Source organism: Ursus americanus, chromosome 17, assembly GCF_024610735.1.
Source record: "Ursus americanus isolate L20-20 chromosome 17, mUrsAme1.1.p, whole genome shotgun sequence".
Taxonomy (NCBI): Eukaryota; Metazoa; Chordata; class Mammalia; order Carnivora; family Ursidae; genus Ursus; species Ursus americanus.
In genome coordinates, this window is record NC_142143.1 from 43,636,088 (window position 1) to 43,655,357 (window position 19,270).

General features: G+C 39.1%; 1 protein-coding gene across 2 annotated transcripts in view; it reads right to left on the bottom strand.

The window, feature by feature from the left end:
* Window positions 1-19,270, bottom strand: part of TPH2 (tryptophan hydroxylase 2) — a 318,850-nt gene extending 299,580 nt beyond the window's left edge. For both annotated transcript variants that reach the window (XR_015727189.1, XM_087868923.1), the window contains exons 1-3: window positions 15,942-19,270; window positions 3,734-3,967; window positions 951-1,103 (exon numbers count right to left, since the gene is read on the bottom strand). Coding sequence is in view for 1 of the 2 variants with exons in the window: in XM_087868923.1 (XP_087725049.1) it covers window positions 951-1,103; window positions 3,734-3,967; window positions 15,942-16,007 (453 nt within the window). In the remaining variant the exon portion in view is untranslated. The remainder of the gene's footprint in view (window positions 1-950; window positions 1,104-3,733; window positions 3,968-15,941) is intronic.

The window sequence follows — 19,270 nt, forward strand, 5'->3', positions numbered from 1 at the left end:
CTCCCTATCTTACAGCTCAAATCAGCAGCCAGCACCCCAAACAAAACGCATTTGTAAGGGACAATGCTTGCTGAAGGGTAAGGTAGCCATCAGGTCCTCCCTGGCCAGAGGGCAACAGTTTTTCTGGGGTTCCCTAACCTCAGCCTCAACCAGGCTCTTTCTTGAGGGTTCAAGCCACCAAAAAAGGACCTGGAAAAAAGGCTGCTACATTTCTGTAAAATAGAGAGCTAGCCCTGGCTTCTATAGGAGAAGAGTGACTCATCTCCCCAACAGACTTGTTAAGTTCACGCAACAATGAGGCTCCAGGGAATACCAAATGCCTCTACTCATGCATCTCATTTGATGCAATAAATGTGCTCCCAGGACATGTGCACAATTCAGATGTTAACAAATCAGATGAGGCTGCAGTCTCTTGATATTTAAAGATACCCTCTTTGGCTCCTTTTGCCAAACAAAAGGGGTGAGGCTCACTTTTTTTTTTTAAGATTTTATTTTTTATTTATTTGAAGAGATAGAGACAGCCAGCGAGAGAGGGAACACAGGCAGGGGGAGTGGGAGAGGAAGAAGCAGGCTCATAGCGGAGGAGCCTGATGTGGGGCTCGATCCCATAACACTGGGATCACACCCTGAGCCGAAGGCAGATGCTTAACGACTGCGCCACCCAGGCACCCCGAGGCTTACATTTTTTAATTACTGACTTTCTTATCTGGCGATAGTCTGCGGAATTACTAGTAGGTTCACTTGGAATTAATAAAACATAGTAGACACAAATCTGCTTATTTCATTGTTTGGCAGACAAACTTCCCTTATAAAGCTTCATGAAATCTGGCTTCTTCGAATCTTGGAACATATTACCCAGAAATGGACTCAGTAAGCTCTCACAGCAGAGGACAGGTTTGTAACTGGGCACCCGGTCCCTTTTAAGGTTAGGTCATGATGTTGACATTCACCTGGAAGAGGTTCAGCACTTTCACCAACCCTCCAACTTCGTTTCTCAGTGAGAATACAACAGCCGTCTTGCCGCCTTCGGGACTGGTTTCACTTTTGCTGTTTCCCTTGTTGCTTTTTTTATCCTCCTTTTTGCCAGAGTTAGCTTTACTTAACTTCAAGAAGGTAGAAACACACACACACACACACACATTGGTTAGGACCCCAGAGTTCTCAGAACTAGATTTTTGGTCAGATATTCCATTCATATGCTAGAAGCTACAGCAATCACATAAACTCAAAGACAAGTTGTCACATCTCTCATAACTTCCAATCCTAAACACCCATCTAATTTGCTCTGGGACACTAGTTTCCGGTGCTCTAAGATACCCAGTGGTTGGAATTAAAGGGGGTCAGATTTCCTTCATTTTATTTAATAGCAACAAAAATCTGACCGTCATAAATTATCAAGTCTCATATATGACTAAGTCCCGCTTTACTTTCTAGATTTATTTTACAGCATGAAATTTGGTCTGTGAGCCTAGTTGCATAACATGGAAACTATATTAATTACTAAACATAACAAAAATAAGACCAAACATATTTTTCACAACAATAATTTTACTTTCAATTACATCTTTAAAACAAAATATTCATTTCATTCTGAAATATGTCAGGACATGCACGAAAACTGACCACCTTACTTTCTGCAATTAGACCCACATGGTCAGTGTGAATCTATTTACAGAAGTTCAACGCAGAGGAGCATATTCAATTAAGGTCATCTGTGTCAGCAGATGATTCCTGAAAAGTGGCTGTGGAAATCCAGCCACGAATAAGAGAAAAAGGAGAAGGAAGGAAGGAAGGAAGGAAGGAAGGAAGGAAGGAAGGAAGGAAGGAAGGAAGGAAGGAAGGAAGGAAAAGGAAAAGGGAAAGGAAGGGAAGGGAAGGAAGGAAAAGGGAAGGGAAGGGAAGGGAAGGGAAGGGAAGGGAAGGGAAGGGAAGGGAAGGGAAGGGAAGGGAAGGGAAAGGAAAAGGAAAGAAAGGAAAGGAAAGGAAAAGGAAGGAAGGAAGAGAAAGAGAGAAAGAGAGAAAACTAGCTAAGCAGCTAGAGTAAAATCTGAGACACTGAAAAAGATTAACACTGCATTAGCCACTCAAGTTACTATAATACAGAACTAAGTGATGACTATTAGTTCTATTGGTTAAAGACAAAAATGGCAGATTTCAGAAACTCGGATCACACTATCAGAAATACCGAATAAAAAAGCTGGAAACTTTCAGTTAAAAGACAAAGTGAAGTTAGGGTGTACTTTTTTGTGTTCTTTTTATGCAAATGGAGACATGGGCGAACAGAGAAGTTTCTCCCTGGCTAATAGTAGTACAGTGCAATCAGACCAGTCTATCACTTCCTCACGAAACTGAGAAAAGTACATGTGATACGGAACCCAGTGAATAGGGACTTGCCACTGTCTTCCTCTGACTTCCCCACTGGCTTTATTTTCACGCGTGTCACATTTTCTCATGGCCTCACTCACTAGATTTTTATATCATGGAAGTGAATATTTTATTAGTTATGACTCGAAGGAGGAAAGTGTATGCAGACATTGGCATTTGACAGTATGTTTAGTCATTAAAAGCGCAAATGTCTCTGTACTCTCAACATCTGCCTTCTTCCCACCACATAACACAGCTCTTGTATTTTTAAGTAGAATTTTTTATATGAAAGGATCATACATTAACCATAACTCTGAGTTCTTTGTTTTCCTTCTAGCAGTTCATTATGACTTCGAAATTCTTCAATGTAATATCTCATCCAAATATTCATGCTGTTTGGATGTTAAAAAATCTATTTACATTTTTGGTCTCGTTTCTGCAAATTGATTTAAACAGTTCTACAAAACTTGCCCTGATTACTTTTCAACATTTTTAGCAGTAATAATACACCAGTACAATCTAAACCTTCTGGCACGTGTTTGGAGCTGTGATATTAAAACAGAATTTTCTATGATACAGACTGAATTGTAATTGGTTTGATAAACTCTGTTACAGCAATGAAACAGCATGTAATATTTTTAATGACTAGGAATCTGAATACTTTTTTTTGTTCACTGTCTTTTTTATTAAATCCCATCACTATTACCTCAAATTAGGATCTAAAATCCTGCAAAATGTTAACTTTTTTCCCTGGTAATATTTAAATACAAAAACTGCCTTAAATACTGAAACAAATGGTGTATTGTGTTCATTACTCCGTCAATTAAAATGAAAGATGGAGTAATGAGGAAAGCAGGAAAACTTTTGAAAGGAACCGATCTTTCTTTTATCCCAGTAATCAGCACCTATAGGCAAGAATAAAAGCATTACTTGTGTGTTTAAAGAACAGGCTTTGTAGATGGGAAGGAGTATAAGAGACACAATAATCTTGCAGGAACCATAGAAATCTATTTAATTTCTTCTCCCTGTTCCTACTCCTAATAAGTGGCCTTTCAAAATCCTACACACTTTTTTTGGTTGTAGATATAAGACATTGGTTCATACAACCTCTTGCTCTTGGTGTTTAGGAACCCCTTTACTTTCTCATAAACTTTGAGGAAAGGAAGTTTAGAACACAGTAATCAGGACACCCACTTTATGGAGAGAGAAGGAAGACTGAGGCAGACAGGAGGGAGGCAGAGTATACAGATGCTAGAGGAACGAATTGAGGTGTGTGTGCTTACTCTACATCGGGTGTCCACATGGCAAGGATAAGACGCTCGCTATCCTAGAAGGCACTCCTCTAGAGTGCCAGCTACTCAGTACTCACTGTTAAGCTGCCAAGGAGCTGAGGATCTTCAGGCACCGCTGAATCCAGAGAAAGCCCTCTCCTTGCCCAGTATTTACTGGAAAACATCATCATTGCTGGCTGCATGGATCCCGATGTAATTTTCTTCCTCTGCAGCAGGAGGGCACTAAAGGGGCAGTAGCAGTGCTGGCGGAGACAGAGAGGAAGGGGTGTAGGGAGAGCAGCCGGCTCCAGGCTCTGTCCAGAACCCTGGTGCTGAAGAAAGAGCAATGAGAATCGTCCTCTCCCCAGGCTCCTTTATATGAGTGACTGGGGACTGATGGAAAGCTGATTAGAAAAAAACTCATTTCTGGCTGCCGATGGCCACGATCAGATTACAGACCTGAAGCCTGGGGTTATCTGTGTTTCTGGTGCAGTCTGTTTCATAGGTCGAATAGACGTTTGGGTGTGGGTGGTGGAGAACAATACATAATGGAGTGTTATATGTAAAAGAAAACATCTGTCCCCTGATATAGGCTCTCATCTCTCAAACCTGATATTGGCAAGCTAACCTCAGCCTTTAGGAGACTATAAGTTCAAAGGTTTTGTGCTTTCTTCCCCAAAGGAGGAAAATTAGAAAGATCAGCATTACTGAATCCTTAAGCCATTGCATCTCATGTTAATAAGTGTTTTCTGCTCTGATGTGTTACGATTATAGTATATGTGTGTGATGGTTTTCATAGAAGGCACTGCTTCCCAGTCCTGTGATGCCGCTATGTGGTGATGTTCAGGCAACTGTACTGCAAACGAAACGTAAGGCTTTGATTTAGCCACATACAGGTACAGTTGAGACACTAACCCTAGAATCTTCCTCACTACGTGGGAAGGAAAGGGAAACTAAATGCCTATATATCAGTCATTCCTTTGATGCTGTTGATGGTTACTGAATTTTTCCTCTCCACTTATAACTAGATCAAACCCAACAATTTGAAATGCTGAGATCAATTGAAGTACTTACTATTCAAACTTTAGTAAGTGATAAAATTCACCATGTCACGGGAAAATATTACCAATATCGTAAAGGATGGAAGACTCTTGATCAAATGTGCTTGTTTGACTGCAAAAACTAAACAAAACCTGGGGGTCACTGCTTCTCTGTACAGAAAACAAGATGAGAAATTTTCAAAACCAAATGGATGATTTAATGTTAACAGGGCATTGTTTCTGGAATCTTGAAGGACATAATTATTATTTGACCTAATTTTGGAAATATTATTTGGCATGAATTTCCTCTAAAAATCACCTCTGATGAATAGGAAAGTGAAGCGTTTTTTTTTTTAAGATTTTATTTCTAAGAAATCTCTACATCCAACTTGGAGCTCAAACTTACATCCCCAAGATCAAGAGTCACATGCTCTACGGACTGAGCCACGCAGGTGCCTCCAGGAAGGTGAAGTTTAAATACATTGATTGAGGTTTAGAATATAGGATTTTAAGGTTGTCCAACACTGTTCTAAAACATTTAGTAAAGTCATGCCACTTCTTTCTATTAAAAAAATTAAATAAATTCATACATTGATTGAAGTAATGATAATAACAATAACTAATGTTACTGAGTGCTTAGTATTTGCCAATCTCTATTCTAAGAAAATTTTTTGGTTAATACGTGATTGATCATCACAACAACACTTGCAAGGCAGTACTATTATTTCCATTTTATATAAAGAGAAACTGAGGGACAAAGAATTTAGGTAACTTGCCAAAAAGGTTCATGCAATTAAAGAGGAAGAATTTAAATTCAGGCAGTCTGGCTCCAAACCCCATGCTCTCAACTATTACATTCTACAGCCTCTTAAGTATTTCAAACAAGGAAACATAAGTAGGCTTGAGAGACCACACATAGATAATTTCAGCTAGAATAGGGCTTGGGATGATGTGTAATTCAACAAAACTTTGTTAAGTGGTCGCTTTGTGTTAGGCATTGAAACTGAGTCCTGGAGATGCAAAGATGAATGAGATACAGTGCCTCCCCTCAAGGAAATCACAAACTGCAAGAAGCATACAATAAATAAGTGAAACAAAATATATCAACTTATCTACAGAAGACATTAGAAGCATGAAAGTCAGGAGAGGCTTCTAGGAGGCATCGCCTGAGCTGAATATTTAAAAGTGAGTTTGTTCTCAGTATTTACTCTAGAGAAATGAACCTATATTCAAACAAAAACCTGTACACAGGTCCATAAGGTCAAATACTGGAAACAGCCCGAATGTCCTTCAGTGGGTGAATGGATACACAAACTGTGGGACGTTCACAAAATGGGATACTACTTAGCAACAAAAAGGAACCAACAATTAATAAACACAACCTAAATGAATCTCAAAGGCATTATGCCAAGTGAAAGAAGTCAGGCTTAAAAGGTCATGTACATTTACAGGACATTCTCAAAAAGATAAAACCATAGTGATGGAGAACTGATCAGTAGTTGTCAGGGTTTATGGGTGGGGGAGGGTGTGACTCCAAAGGGATAGCCAGAGGGAGTTTGAAGGACAAAATTATATATCCTGATTATGGTGGTGGTTACACTGATCTATCCATATCAAAATTCACAGAACTGCTCAATAAATTGATTTTACTATACACTGATTTAAAAACAAAATTCTAAGGGGCACCTGGGTGGCTCAGTCAGTAAGTGTCTGCCTTCCAGCTCAGGTCATGGTCCCAGCATCCCGGGCTCCTGGGATCGAGCCCCATGTCAGGCTCTCTCTTCAGTGGGGAGCCTGCTTCTCCCTTTCCCTGCCCCCCCCAACTTGTGCTCTCTCTCACTGTCTTTCTCTCAAATAAATAAGATCTTTTAAGAAATTAAATAAATAAAAGTTTAAAAGCTTCCAAAAAAGGTTTGTGTTTATTAATCAAAATGGAAAGGGAGACATAAAGGAGGTAATTCTGGGTAGAATATAAGAAAATATACAGAGAACTGTTGTTCAACAATGCTGGAGTATGGGTCTGGGGCAAGAGTGCCCAGTGAGAGAGAAGGCTGAGGAGGAAAGCAGGGTCAAATCCTGCTAAACCTTGAATGGCATCCAGTGGGGTTTATACTTTATCACCTTATGCTGCAGGTGAAAGAGAGCAATTGGAAGGGCTTTATGCAAGTCAATAGCATAACCACATTGGTATTCTGGAAAAGCAGTATCTTGGAGGAGGACTTCGAGACTGAAGTCATACACCACTTAGGACTTGAAATAGTGTAGCCAGGAGATGATGTCCTGGATTAAGGCAATAGCATTAAGGATGCCATGAAAAAAAACAAGAGATGTTAAGGGGCAAAATCCATAGGACATCTCTACTTGGATGTGGGGGCAGGAAAAAAGGTGTCAGAACAACTTTCAAGTTTCTGACTTGAGGCACTGGGTAAATGATAGGCATCATACACTAAACTAGACCACACATAAATACTAGCTATTTAGGAGAGAATTCCTAAAATTTGGATTTTATACAGATCACATGTGAATGGCCAAGTGAAGATGTCCAATAAACACTTAGATACATGGATTTTAACATAGAAATGAGACCTAAGCTGGATACAGAGCTTGAGAAATTGTCAAATAATTGAATTTACGTGAGTATAGCTTCACTCATGGAGAATATGTTGTCTGAGAAGACCGCCAAGAACAGAATCCTGACCAAATTTAAGAAGCAGTTTAAAGTAAGTCCAAAAAAGGAAAATAAGAAAGAAAAAAGTTCAGAGAGGTAGGAAAAGAAAAGCCAAGAGAAGATAAGTTTCCAGAAGACAAATATAAAATTTGAAAGGATAAAGATTGATTATTTGGAAATTTAAATGCCAGGAGCTAAAAAAATTATATTTGAAGAGGAAGCATTTACCATTTTTGCATTGGGACTATAGCCTGTGAAAGCTATACCTTAGTAGGATTTCGTCTGGGCGAGACAACCAGTTAGAGGGAGGAAAAATGACAAAAGCTTGAGTTAGGTGGTGGCAGTTATGAATAGAAAAAGGATGTCAAAATGAGAATCAACAAGGAGTTGGAGGCTTACTGAATATTACTCCAAAAAAAAGAAGACGAAGTCATATATAAGAAAAAGATTAAACGATCAAGCTCCCATGGATGGAAATAGTGGCGTGTCCATTATTTCCAAAGAAGGAATAAGTTTTGGAATAAAAGAGGAATTTTAGAGACAGGGAATTTGAGTTGACTGTAGTACTATCAAGAGACTTTTTAAAAAAATTTTTTTTGATTGATGCATTTTTTTATTTTCAGCTATGGTGATGTGTTGTGTCATATATTTGTTTTCTATGTATTTCTTTTTTTTAAATTTAATTGTATTTACATTCAATCAATTAACATATAGTGTATTATTAGTTTCAGAGGTAGAGTTCGGCGATTCATCTGTTACATGGTACACCCAGTGTTCATTACATCATGTACCCTCCTTAATGCCCATCTCCCAATTACCCTATCTCCCCAACCCCCTATCAAGTGACTTTAAATAGCATACAATTATGAATGTGGGACTGGAGTTTAGGAAATAGATTATAGCTGGGAATAGAAATTTTAAGGTAATTCAGTGACCATTAGCTGGCAAAATAAAAAAAATAAAGAGGAAAAAAGGACTGAAACCCTTGTACATTGTTGGGGAAAATGTAAACTGGTACAGCAGCCATGGAAAGCACTATGGCAGTTCCTCAAAAAGTGACAACAGAATCACATATAATCTAGCAATCATACTTCTGGATGGAGAGAGAGAGAGAGAGATATCCAAAGAATTGAAAGAAGGGTCTCAAAGAGATACTTGTATACCCATGTTCATAGCAGCATGATTCACAGTAGCCAAAAGGTTGACACAATCCAAGGGTTTGGATGAGTGGATAAGCAAAATTTGGTACACCCGTACAATGGAATATTATTCAGCCATAAAAAAGAATGAAATTCTGACACATGGTACAACATGGATGAACCTTAAGGACATAATGCTAAGTGAAATAAGCCAGTCACAACAAGACAAATACTACATGATTCCACTTATATGAGTTATCTTGAGTAGTCAATCTCAAGTAGAATTGTGGTTACCAAGAGCTGAGGGGGAGAGACAATGGGGTACAGAGGGACAATGGGGTACAGAGTTTCAGTTTTATAAGATAGAAAGTTCTGGAGATTGGTTGCACAACAATGTGAATATACTCAACACTACTGAGCCATACATTTAAAAACGGTTAAGATGGTAAATTTTAGAATTTTTTAAAAAATTAAGAATAAATAAATAAAAACCAAGAGAACCCAGGAACTAAACCACGGACAACACTCACAATTAAAGGCAGAGGGAAGGGGCGCCTGGGTGGCTCAGTCGTTAAGCGTCTGCCTTCAGCTCAGGGCGTGATCCCGGCATTATGGGATCGAGCCCCACATCAGGCTCCTCCACTGGGAGCCTGCTTCTTCCTCTCCCACTCCCCCTGCTTGTGTTCCCTCTCTCGCTGGCTGTCTCTATCTCTGTCAAATAAATAAATTAAATCTTTAAAAAAAAAAGGCAGAGGGAAAAGAGAAGTCATCAGGTGACAAGATAATTAAAGAAGGTGAAACATGAAGGCTTAGGAAAGAGATAAGAAAGACTTCCGGTCAATAGTTTCAAATACAACAGAGTAGAGGAAGGAAATGAGGACAAGAGGAAGACCATTAGATCTGGCTATGAAACTGTCATTGGTGACCTTAGAGAGTGCAGTTTTAGCAAAAAAGAGAATATAAAACCCAGATTACAGGAGTTAAAAAGACTGTGGGGTGCTGAAGTGCAGGCCACACGTCAGATCATCTATATAAGATATCAAAAGAGTCTTGTAAGTAAGAACGTAGATTTAACTACTTCTGCCCCTTCCAGAAATCCAACTAGAGCAATAGTATAAGATTTCCTTTCCTTTTTAGGGCACAAAAGAATAGCATAAAGTCGAGAAACAACAGCAACAGAAAATTTGGAGCTGGAAGGAAATGAAGGGTGATCAGACTTTGCAGACAGGAAGAAGCTAAACCTCAAGCTAGCAAAGACTAAGAAGCAACTCGGTTTACACTGGAGAAGCCTCTAGAAGTGGGAGCAAATGGAGGAGACTGACAAAGAGTGGTTGGAAGCCTGTTTATGAAGCAGTTAATTTCAAAACTTAACAAAGTTATAGTAATCAAATCTTGACAGTATAGGGGCGCCTGGGTGGCTCAGTCGTTGGGCGTCTGCCTTCGGCTCAGGGCGTGATCCCGGTGTTCTGGGATCGAGCCCCACATCAGGCTCCTCCGCTGGGAGTCTGCTTCTTCCTCTCCCACTCCCCCTGCTTGTGTTCCCTCTCTCGCTGGCTGTCTCTCCCTCTGTCAAATAAATAAATAAAATCTTAAAAAAAAAAATCTTGACAGTATAGGGAAAGCAAGAAGGACTTAAGTCTGATAAAGCTACTGGTCTGAGGCAAGAGTTAAAAGTTTCCGTTCGCTTGGAGACAAATACCTCCTTCTGGGAAAGAGAACAAATGAGAGATAACAGCTGTTAGGGAGTAATGGTTGTTTGATCAAAATTAGAAGTAACAATTTAAAGCCCGCTTACACAAGTATTTCTATTTTCCAGGAGCTCTAAAGAACGTTGACCATGAAGAAAAGCATCCTGTGATTGTCTTGTGTCCACTAAAAAGTAACAACCACAAGATAATGACCGTGGGACTGAAGAACACTTCCCCAATCCCAGAGTCTCACCCTTTGGGAAACTGCCTTTATAAGCCTTGCTCATTCCCCTTTGGAGAGCCAGATTCCTCTTCTTGTTGGCTCCCTTGTATACAAGCGATCTCGAATAAACTCTGCCTGCTTTCTTTCTCTTGAGTTCGGTATTCATTTCTGTGACACTGAGACACAAGAAGCTGGTGCTGTGGATCTGGTAACAAAGTCAGTGTGGTACTGTGAAAGGATAGACGTATAGGTAAATGGAATCAAATTTAGAGTGCAGAAATAAACCCGTATGTTTATGGTCAATTGACTTTCAACCGAAGTGCCAAAACAATTTAATGGGGAAAGAATAATCTTTTTAACAAACGTTTCTGCGAAAACTTTGGATATCCACATGAAAAACAGTAAGCTGGACTCCTACCTTACATCATACACAAAAATTGTCTCAAAATGGATCACAGATCTAAACGTAAGAGCTAAAACTATAAAACTCTTAGAAGAAAACATAGGACTATATCTTTATAGACTTGGGTTAGGGAATTGTTTCTCAAATATACCAAAAGCATAAGCAACCAAAGAAAAAATAGATAAGATTTCATCAAAAGGAAAAACTTTTTTAAAAAGATTTTATGTATTTATTTATTTATTTATTAGAAAGAGAGAGTGTGCACATGAGTGGGCAAGGAGCAGAGGGGAAGGGAGAGGGAGGGGGAAAGAATCTCAAGCCGACTCCACACCCAGCATGGAGTCTGATACAAGGCTCAATCTCACCACCCTGAGATCACGACCTTAGCAGAAACCAAGAGTCAAATGCTCAACCGACTGAGCCACCCAGGTGCTCCAAAATGAAAAACTTTTGTTCTTCAAAGAATGCCATCAAGAAAATTAAAAGACAAAAAGAAATTAAAAGACAACCCACAGTCTGGGAGAAAATATTTGCAAATCAAGGAGACAGTATCCCAAATATATAAGAAACTCTTACAAATCAACAAGGAAAAAACAAATAAACTACAATTTTTAAATGGGCAAATGATTTGAATAGACATTTCTCCAAAGAATATATGGCCGATATGCACATGAAAAAAGCATTATAAGACACAATTTCATAAAGCACTAGGTGGCTAGAACAGAAAAAGCATGCGAGTGTTAGAAATGGAAAAATTGGAGCCCTCATACATTGTCGGTGGGCTTGAAAAATGGTACAGCCATTCTGGAAAAGTTTGGTAATTTCTCAAAATGTTAAACATGAAGTTACTGTATGACCCAGCAATTTTACTCCTAGTTATATGTAGAATGGTGTAGTCGCTTTGGAAAAATGTTTGATAGCTCCTCCAGAAGTTGAACCTTAAGTTATCATATGACTCAACAATCCCGCTCTTAGGTATACACCTAAGAAATTAATGAAAATACATGTCCCCACAAAAACTGTACATGATTGTTCATAGCATCGTTATCCATAATAGCCAAAAGTGGGAACAACTCAAATATCAACTGAGAAAAAGACAAAACAAAACATGGTATATCCATAAATGGCAACATAAAGGAATGAAATATTGATATGTGTTACAACATAAACATTGAAAACATATGCTCAGTGAAAAAAAGTCAGCCACAAAAGACCATGTATTTTATGATTCCATTTACATGCAATGTCTACAAGAGGGAATAGAGAGGGGGAAAAAAGAGACAAAGGAACACACAGAAAGTAAATTAGTGGTTGCTAAGGGCTGCAAGGAAGTGGGGGGGAAGGTAAGCATGACTACTAAGGGGTTTCTTTTCAGGGTAATGAAATATTCTAAAATTACATACTGGTGATAGTTGTACAACTTTGTGAATATACGAAAAAGCATTGATCTGTGTACTTTAAGAGGGTGAATTTTATAGCATATGAATTATATTTTTTTAAAGGTACTTAATAAATAAAACTTTTTTTAAAGTTTACTAAAACCCTATTCTTTCCCTCCCCTATTCTACAGAGCCAAGCCACTTCCCTTCCTGCCCCCAGTAGATGAATGGAGCTTATTCTCTGGAAAGGGTAAAATAAAGGCCTCTGGACTGATGGGCTCCAGACAAAGTTGAGAATAGAGGTTATCATCCTGAAAGGAGAGTGGTTAAATGAACATATGCACTGGACACTGAGACTCACAGACCTCAGGAGGCTGACCGCCAGGCATTTACCCTCCAGTCAGGCAAAGGGAAAAGCCTAGAGAATCTGAACAAAATGGACAGATCACCCTATGGTGAAGCCCACAGTTGACAAATATTAAGTTAAAAAAAAAAAAAAAAGGGAATCAGCTCCTAAAGGAAAATGAAAGTTGGGGCTAAATTGCCTCAGCTAAGTGCTTTAATCAATATTATGATATCAACTATATTGGAAGATGGAAAGATAAAGAAGTTTGCATGTGTATAGTGGGGGCTGAGGGGTGGGGAAAGAGGGGATATAAATCCACATCATCCAAGATGGGAAGTCAGCGGATAATGCCTAAAACTGAGAACTAAAGTAGTAGCAACACAGCATGTTACAGCACCGAGAGATACAGAAGTGAATACCAAGAGAATCAGCTGAAAGCTGGAAATCTTGCCACTGGGAAAGAGGAATTGGAGAGTGAAGGAAAAGGTTTCTCGTAACAACACATCTTGTGAAAAACATGTGCATGTGTGACATTGATTACAAAAACAAAAAACTTTGAGAATAAATTTTACTGCCTCAAAAAATTAATTAATTAATTAAACTGCATCAATATAGGGCATTGGTTGTGCATAAACCTGAGCTTAAATCTTAGCTTGGCCACTTGCCTCGCCGTATTCGAGGACATGTTACCTCATATTTCTCAGCCTCCATTTCTGTCACGCAGGTGATTTATATTTACATTTTATAGGGCCGTTATGTCAATTAAATTGGATGTGTTGGTGCTTATCACAGTGTCTAACAGATATTAGATGCTCAAAGTGTTAGTTATTTCTTCCTGTCCCTCATTGATTCTGAAACCACAGTAATATAGACTTGGGCGCTGGTTTGGAATCTTTGGCAGAAATTAAAGGGATGTGGACACCTAGGTTTTCATGAGGCAGCTGTCCTTATAGTCTCAATAAGCAGACAGCCAACAGTCATAAGATGAACCAACAGAATTTGTTTGGACCAGGCAGTTAAAGAGTCCATGAGTCAGAAAGTGGGAAATGAAGTGGGAATGTATAAAATGAGATATTGTCAGATAAGAAGAACTCCAAGATCTTATACGTGAAGAGGGCCATGTAATCATGAATGGTTATGCAAGTAAATAGTTCTGAGATGAGACAGGGTCTACAAAATTATGGAAGTTTTATGTTAAGGACATCGATGAGTCCTGAACATAGGTATTTGTCCTCATTGAGGACAGTTGTGAAAAATAACATAATAACATAAGCCATCCTTTAATCACCTGAAAACGGAAGTGGGTCCTGGGAGGCTTCTGACTCTCAGGATGAAGATATGGAAAAGGCGATATAGACTAAGGGAACCAAGGACTATACAGGGTCCACAACTGGAAGACCAGCCTTCCCACTCTATCAACTTCCCCCACTCCACACACACACTTCCCATTCTGTAGGCAAAAGACGAGAAAGAACCTGAGGACTTCCCATTCCTCCCTCATCATTCACCCCCAGCACTCTGGCCAAATAAAAAGCCAATCAGGTATACAATGACATCAAGAGAAAGATAAGCTTTAGACACAGAAAGAAATGTGTTGGGGGAAATGATAGAAGGAAATAAATAAACTGAAAGAAAGGAAGAATTCTCCTGGCCACTCCCCAGGCCACTCCAGACAATTGCACCCAAGTGGCCTCCACAACTTCAACTCATATTACAACAGATGAAGATATTTATAACACAATGGAAATGAATAAATACATTTCGGGTACCCCTAAATATATTTGGGTACCCCTAAATATCACAGAAACTATCATTTTGAGGGGAAAAAAGTATAAACAAAGATAAAGCTCTATTTAAACTTTGCAAGGAGGTTGTCTCAACTCGCCAGATATCTAAACAATATAATCTAAAATTAAATCACAAAGGACAATTTGGTACCAGTCTGACTGAACTGACCTAATGCTGAAAAACAACCTAAAACAGCAGCCCACCACCTTGGGCACCAATTTGTTCCCTGATAAAATGTTCACTGTCAGACACTGTAATTCCCCATACTACTAAAAATACTTACTGCAGACAGGCCTTGTGATTGATTGTTTTTAATTGTTATGATTACTGTATTTGCTATATTGAGGGTTGACTTGAGAATGATTAGACTTCATTAGCAAAACATGAGAAATATCATGCACTGGTGTTCTCGTTATGTTTTTATAACAACTCTCACAAAGGGAGACTGATAAAAGACAAGCACAATTGGAACAAGAGGACAGAACGGAAGCACAAAGGGGATAGTGCTTTATTTTGGAGTCAGTGAGGCAGGGGCTCAGATGAAACCAGAATACATAGTCCAGACTTAAACTCAACATGATCTCAGTCAATGGGAAACAAACCCATATGGTGCCCCAAGGCCATTCCTGTAGGAAGGTATGTTTTGGGGGAAAAAAAACAAACCGCAGAGCTTTAAGATTAAAAAAGACAGCCTGTGGCAATATCTACTTGGTTGACATTAGATAACAATGATAGCATTTATCAATGCTTAATCATGCCAGGCACCATATGAAACACTATGTATATTTTCCATTTACTCCTCACGACTGGGGTAGTATCTTCACCTACAGATGAGAAACAGAGGGCTCGGAGAGAGCAGTTATTGTCACAGAACTAGGAAGCATCTGAGCCAGGTCTCAAGTCCATGACCACCTGACTCCAAAACCTGGGCTCTTACCCAGATAGTTTAACTTTCCTGTTTCATATTCCTAAGGGCAGTGGACATTTTCCAGTATGAACAATTCGATCAGTTTGACTGAATTTCTTTTCTGACATCTGACTCCCAGAGCTTATAAGATAAACCCTATGTCCGCATCATGAACCTTATAAAGCACGAGGTGACGAAAGCGTCCACATCCTACTCTAGGCCACCTTGAACTCCTTGAAGAAACAAATGCCTCAAGCAAGCTGTACTCTTTGTCCAGAAGTACCACCTACCAATTAGTACTTTGTCTTCACTAGGCATGTAACTCTAAATTACGACTAAGAAACTTTGAATCGGTGATAAATAATAAGAAAAATAAGGCATGCAAAGCTCCTAAGGTTTTTAAAAGCAAGTTTAACAAAGAACAGCATGTAATTTAAAATCCACAGTGATGGTCTCGGACAATGTGAGAGCCCTTAAGATAAACTCGGGAAACTTACAAAAGAGATTAAAATAAAAGGGACCCCCGTAGACTGGGGCCAGGCTTCTTATGGATTCTCTCTGCTGTGAAGCTATCACATGATATGCTCATCCACAAGCAAAAGAATGAAACGGAACCACTCAAATAAACAAAAATCAACTCAAAATGGTTTAAAGACTTGAACGTTAAGAAATGCTCACAATTATTTGAGCCCTCACAGAATAAACTCCCACTCTTCTAAACTTACCTTTTTATGTCTAATTCTGAAATATAGACTTGAAGAGGGATATGGAAATCTCAGCAACCCAGGCATGTGAAAGGCACTGCAAAATCAAATTTAGAGAGTGACCAAAAGAAACAGGAATTTCTGTGGTAAAGAATCTCTGTTTCCCCCTACAATCCAGTAATAACACTATTGGGTATTTACCCAAAAAATACAAAAACGCTAATTTAAAGGGATACAAGCACCCCTACGTTTACTGCAGCATTATTTACAATAGCCAAAATATGGAAGCAGCCCAAGCGTCCATCAACTGATGAATAAATAAGGAGATATGGTATCGGGGCGCCTGGGTGGCTCATTCAGTTAAGCACATCCAAGTCTTGATTTTGGCTCAGGTTATGATTTCGTTGTCCTGATATTGAGCCCCGCATCCAGCTTCCCTCTCTTCGGGGAGTCTGCTTGTCTCCCTCTCTCCGCCCCTCCCCCTGCCCTCAGACTCCCTTGCTCTCTCTCAAATAAACAAATCATTAAAAAAGAAGACGTGGCATATATATTCAATGGAATATTACTCAACCATAAAAAGAATGAAATCTTACCATTTGCAACACGCATGGAGCCAGAGTATAATGCTAAGCAAAAAAGTCAAAGACAAATACCATATGATCTCACTCATATGTGGAATTTAAGAACCAAAATGGAATACTACTCAGCCATCAAAAATGAAATCTTACCATTTGCAACAACGTGGATAGAACTAGAGGGTATTATGCTGAGCGAAATAAGTCAATCAGAGAAATACAATTCTCATATGATCTCACTCATATGTGGAATTTAAGAAACAAAACAGAGGATCATAGGGCAAGAGAGGAAAAAATAAAACAAGATGAAATCAGAGAGGGAGACAAACCATAAGAGACTCTTAATCTTAAGAATTGTTGGTTACCAGAGGGGAGGTGGTGGGGAGATGGGGAAAACAAGTGATGGGCATTAAAGAGTACACTCATCATGATGAAATAAAGTGATTTAAAAAGTACATAAAACAAACCGAGGGTTTCAGAGGGGAGAGGGATGGGGGGCTGGGCTAGCCCGGTGAAGGGTATTAAGGAGGGCACGTATTGCATGGTGCACTGGGTGTTCTGCGCAAACAATGAATCATGGAACACTACATCAAAAACTAATGATGTACTGTATGGTGACTAACATAATAAAAATTTTTTTTAAAAATTAAAAATAAATAAATCTTTAAAAAAAAGTAAATAAAATGAACTAAAAAAAAAAAAAACTCTATTCCACAAGTTATTTAAAAAGAGAGAGAAGGGGACCAAGTTCTCATGTCTGGAATGAGTCCATTGTTAGGACCAAGGGAATAGATTAGGGAAAGGATCCTGTGATGGCCCCAAGATCCCATCACCTGAATTGAATCCGTTGGCCATGAGCTCATGCACTATTCCTTAAGATGTGCCTATGCCAAGGCTAACCCACCCATTTCGTAAGTTGTAGTTTATTGAAGCTAGGGTTTCTTTTGTCTCCCTTCCTAGGTACGAAATGTCTAGGAAAAGGATTCTGTTCCCCTCTATCCTCAGCTATCAGAACTTTGGCACGAGTCGTACTAAACACGAAGTTTAAAGGCTAATTTGGAAAACCAGGTAACAGGACGTGAAGGAGGCTGGTGAACCGTTACGACTGGGTTTCCCCTCCTTTGGGAAGTCCATTAGCCTCTATAGAATCCTTAAAAGCTCTCTAAGCCAAAAGAGAATAAGGATTTGTCCCAAAGTTATTCAGAAGTTGAATTTAAATTGAGCAATTTAACACAATTCAGTTTTTACACTTAACTTCTTAACACCCTAATAGGTGCAATAGAATGTATCTTGAATTTTGTCCTTTTTTTGCGAGGAAGAGGGTATAGGACCATCTATGTGTTTACAATAACAAGTCTATTAAGAGTACAAAAAGTAAAAGTACTTAAACAATTTCACTCCGAAAACTTAACAATTTGATCTTCACATTGTCTATTCGGGTTAGATGCTGTTAACTGCTAACAACTTCCTAGTCAGCAAATACTCCATTTGGCTCATTTAACACTTGACTCAGCTAACCAAAAGCATGTGGCCCAAATTTCCTTTGGGTGTATCCTGCATAGTTGTGCCCAACAGTGACAGCAGCATGCAGTGTAAACGCTGAGCACTCAAAAGTACCTTGATGGCTTCTTCACTGGAGAGCAATTTGCTTTGCGAAGTGAGCCTGTGACCCTCATGGAAGAGATTCTAGTCACTTGTACGATCTGGCCACACAACATCTAAAGCAATCTACAACCAGCCCTATTTGTGTTTTTAAAGCTGTCTACTAACCCATTGGGTCTTGTGCCCCCAGTCAGACTAGTGTGGTGCTGGAAACATCTCTATTTATTGACTGTCACAGCAAAAGCCCATCTCTGAAGTTAATAAGTCTTCTTAATTAAAAAAGCTGAACCACAAATGGACTGCTCATTGATCACAGCTAAGCTTACTGGAATGTTCTTTTCATTGTCTTCTTTCGCACAGAGATATATAGGAAGCAATATACCATATAGACATCTGAGAAGGAAAGGCATATTTAATAGCTGGCCCCCTATTATTCTAACATTCCAATTCTTAATTTAGGCAAATATGATATTTCTGATTCCTGATAGTTGTTAGAGATTCTGATTATAATCAGCATTTCTCTACAGTGTTTGTAAACAGTGTAATTTCCCATGGGCTAAAAGTGCTTTGGATATCTAAAAAGAGTTACAGAAGTATGTCCAGTCTAATTGCCCTACCCCACCCTCACCTTTGCCTCTAAGAGCAACACAATGTTCTTCACTATGTCAAGATGGATAACCTAAAAAACAGGACTCTATTTACAAGACACTGAGAAAAATATTTGTAATCAGAACAATATTCAAAAATCTCTAAGTTAAGGGGTGCCTGGGTGGCGCAGTCGTTAAGCTTCTGCCTTCGGCTCAGGGCGTGATCCTGGCGTTCTGGGATCGAGCCCCACATCAGACTCCTCCGCTGGAAGACTGCTTCTTCCTCTCCCACTCCCCCTGCTCGTGTTCCCTCTCTCGCTGGCTGTCTCTGTCAAATAAATAAAATAAAATCTTAAAAAAAAAAAAAATCTCTAAGTTAAAATCCCCATAAGACCCCAAGAGAACAGGCCACATACATTGCATTATTCAAATGGCAGTGTATTCACATTAAAAGTACAGATAAGTACAGATGTTAAGTATCAGGTAATGACATTAGATACTGATGGAAATCTTTCAGATTCATTTTATTTTATTTTATTTTTTTAAGATTTTGTTTATTTGACAGAGAGAGAGACAGCCTGCGAGA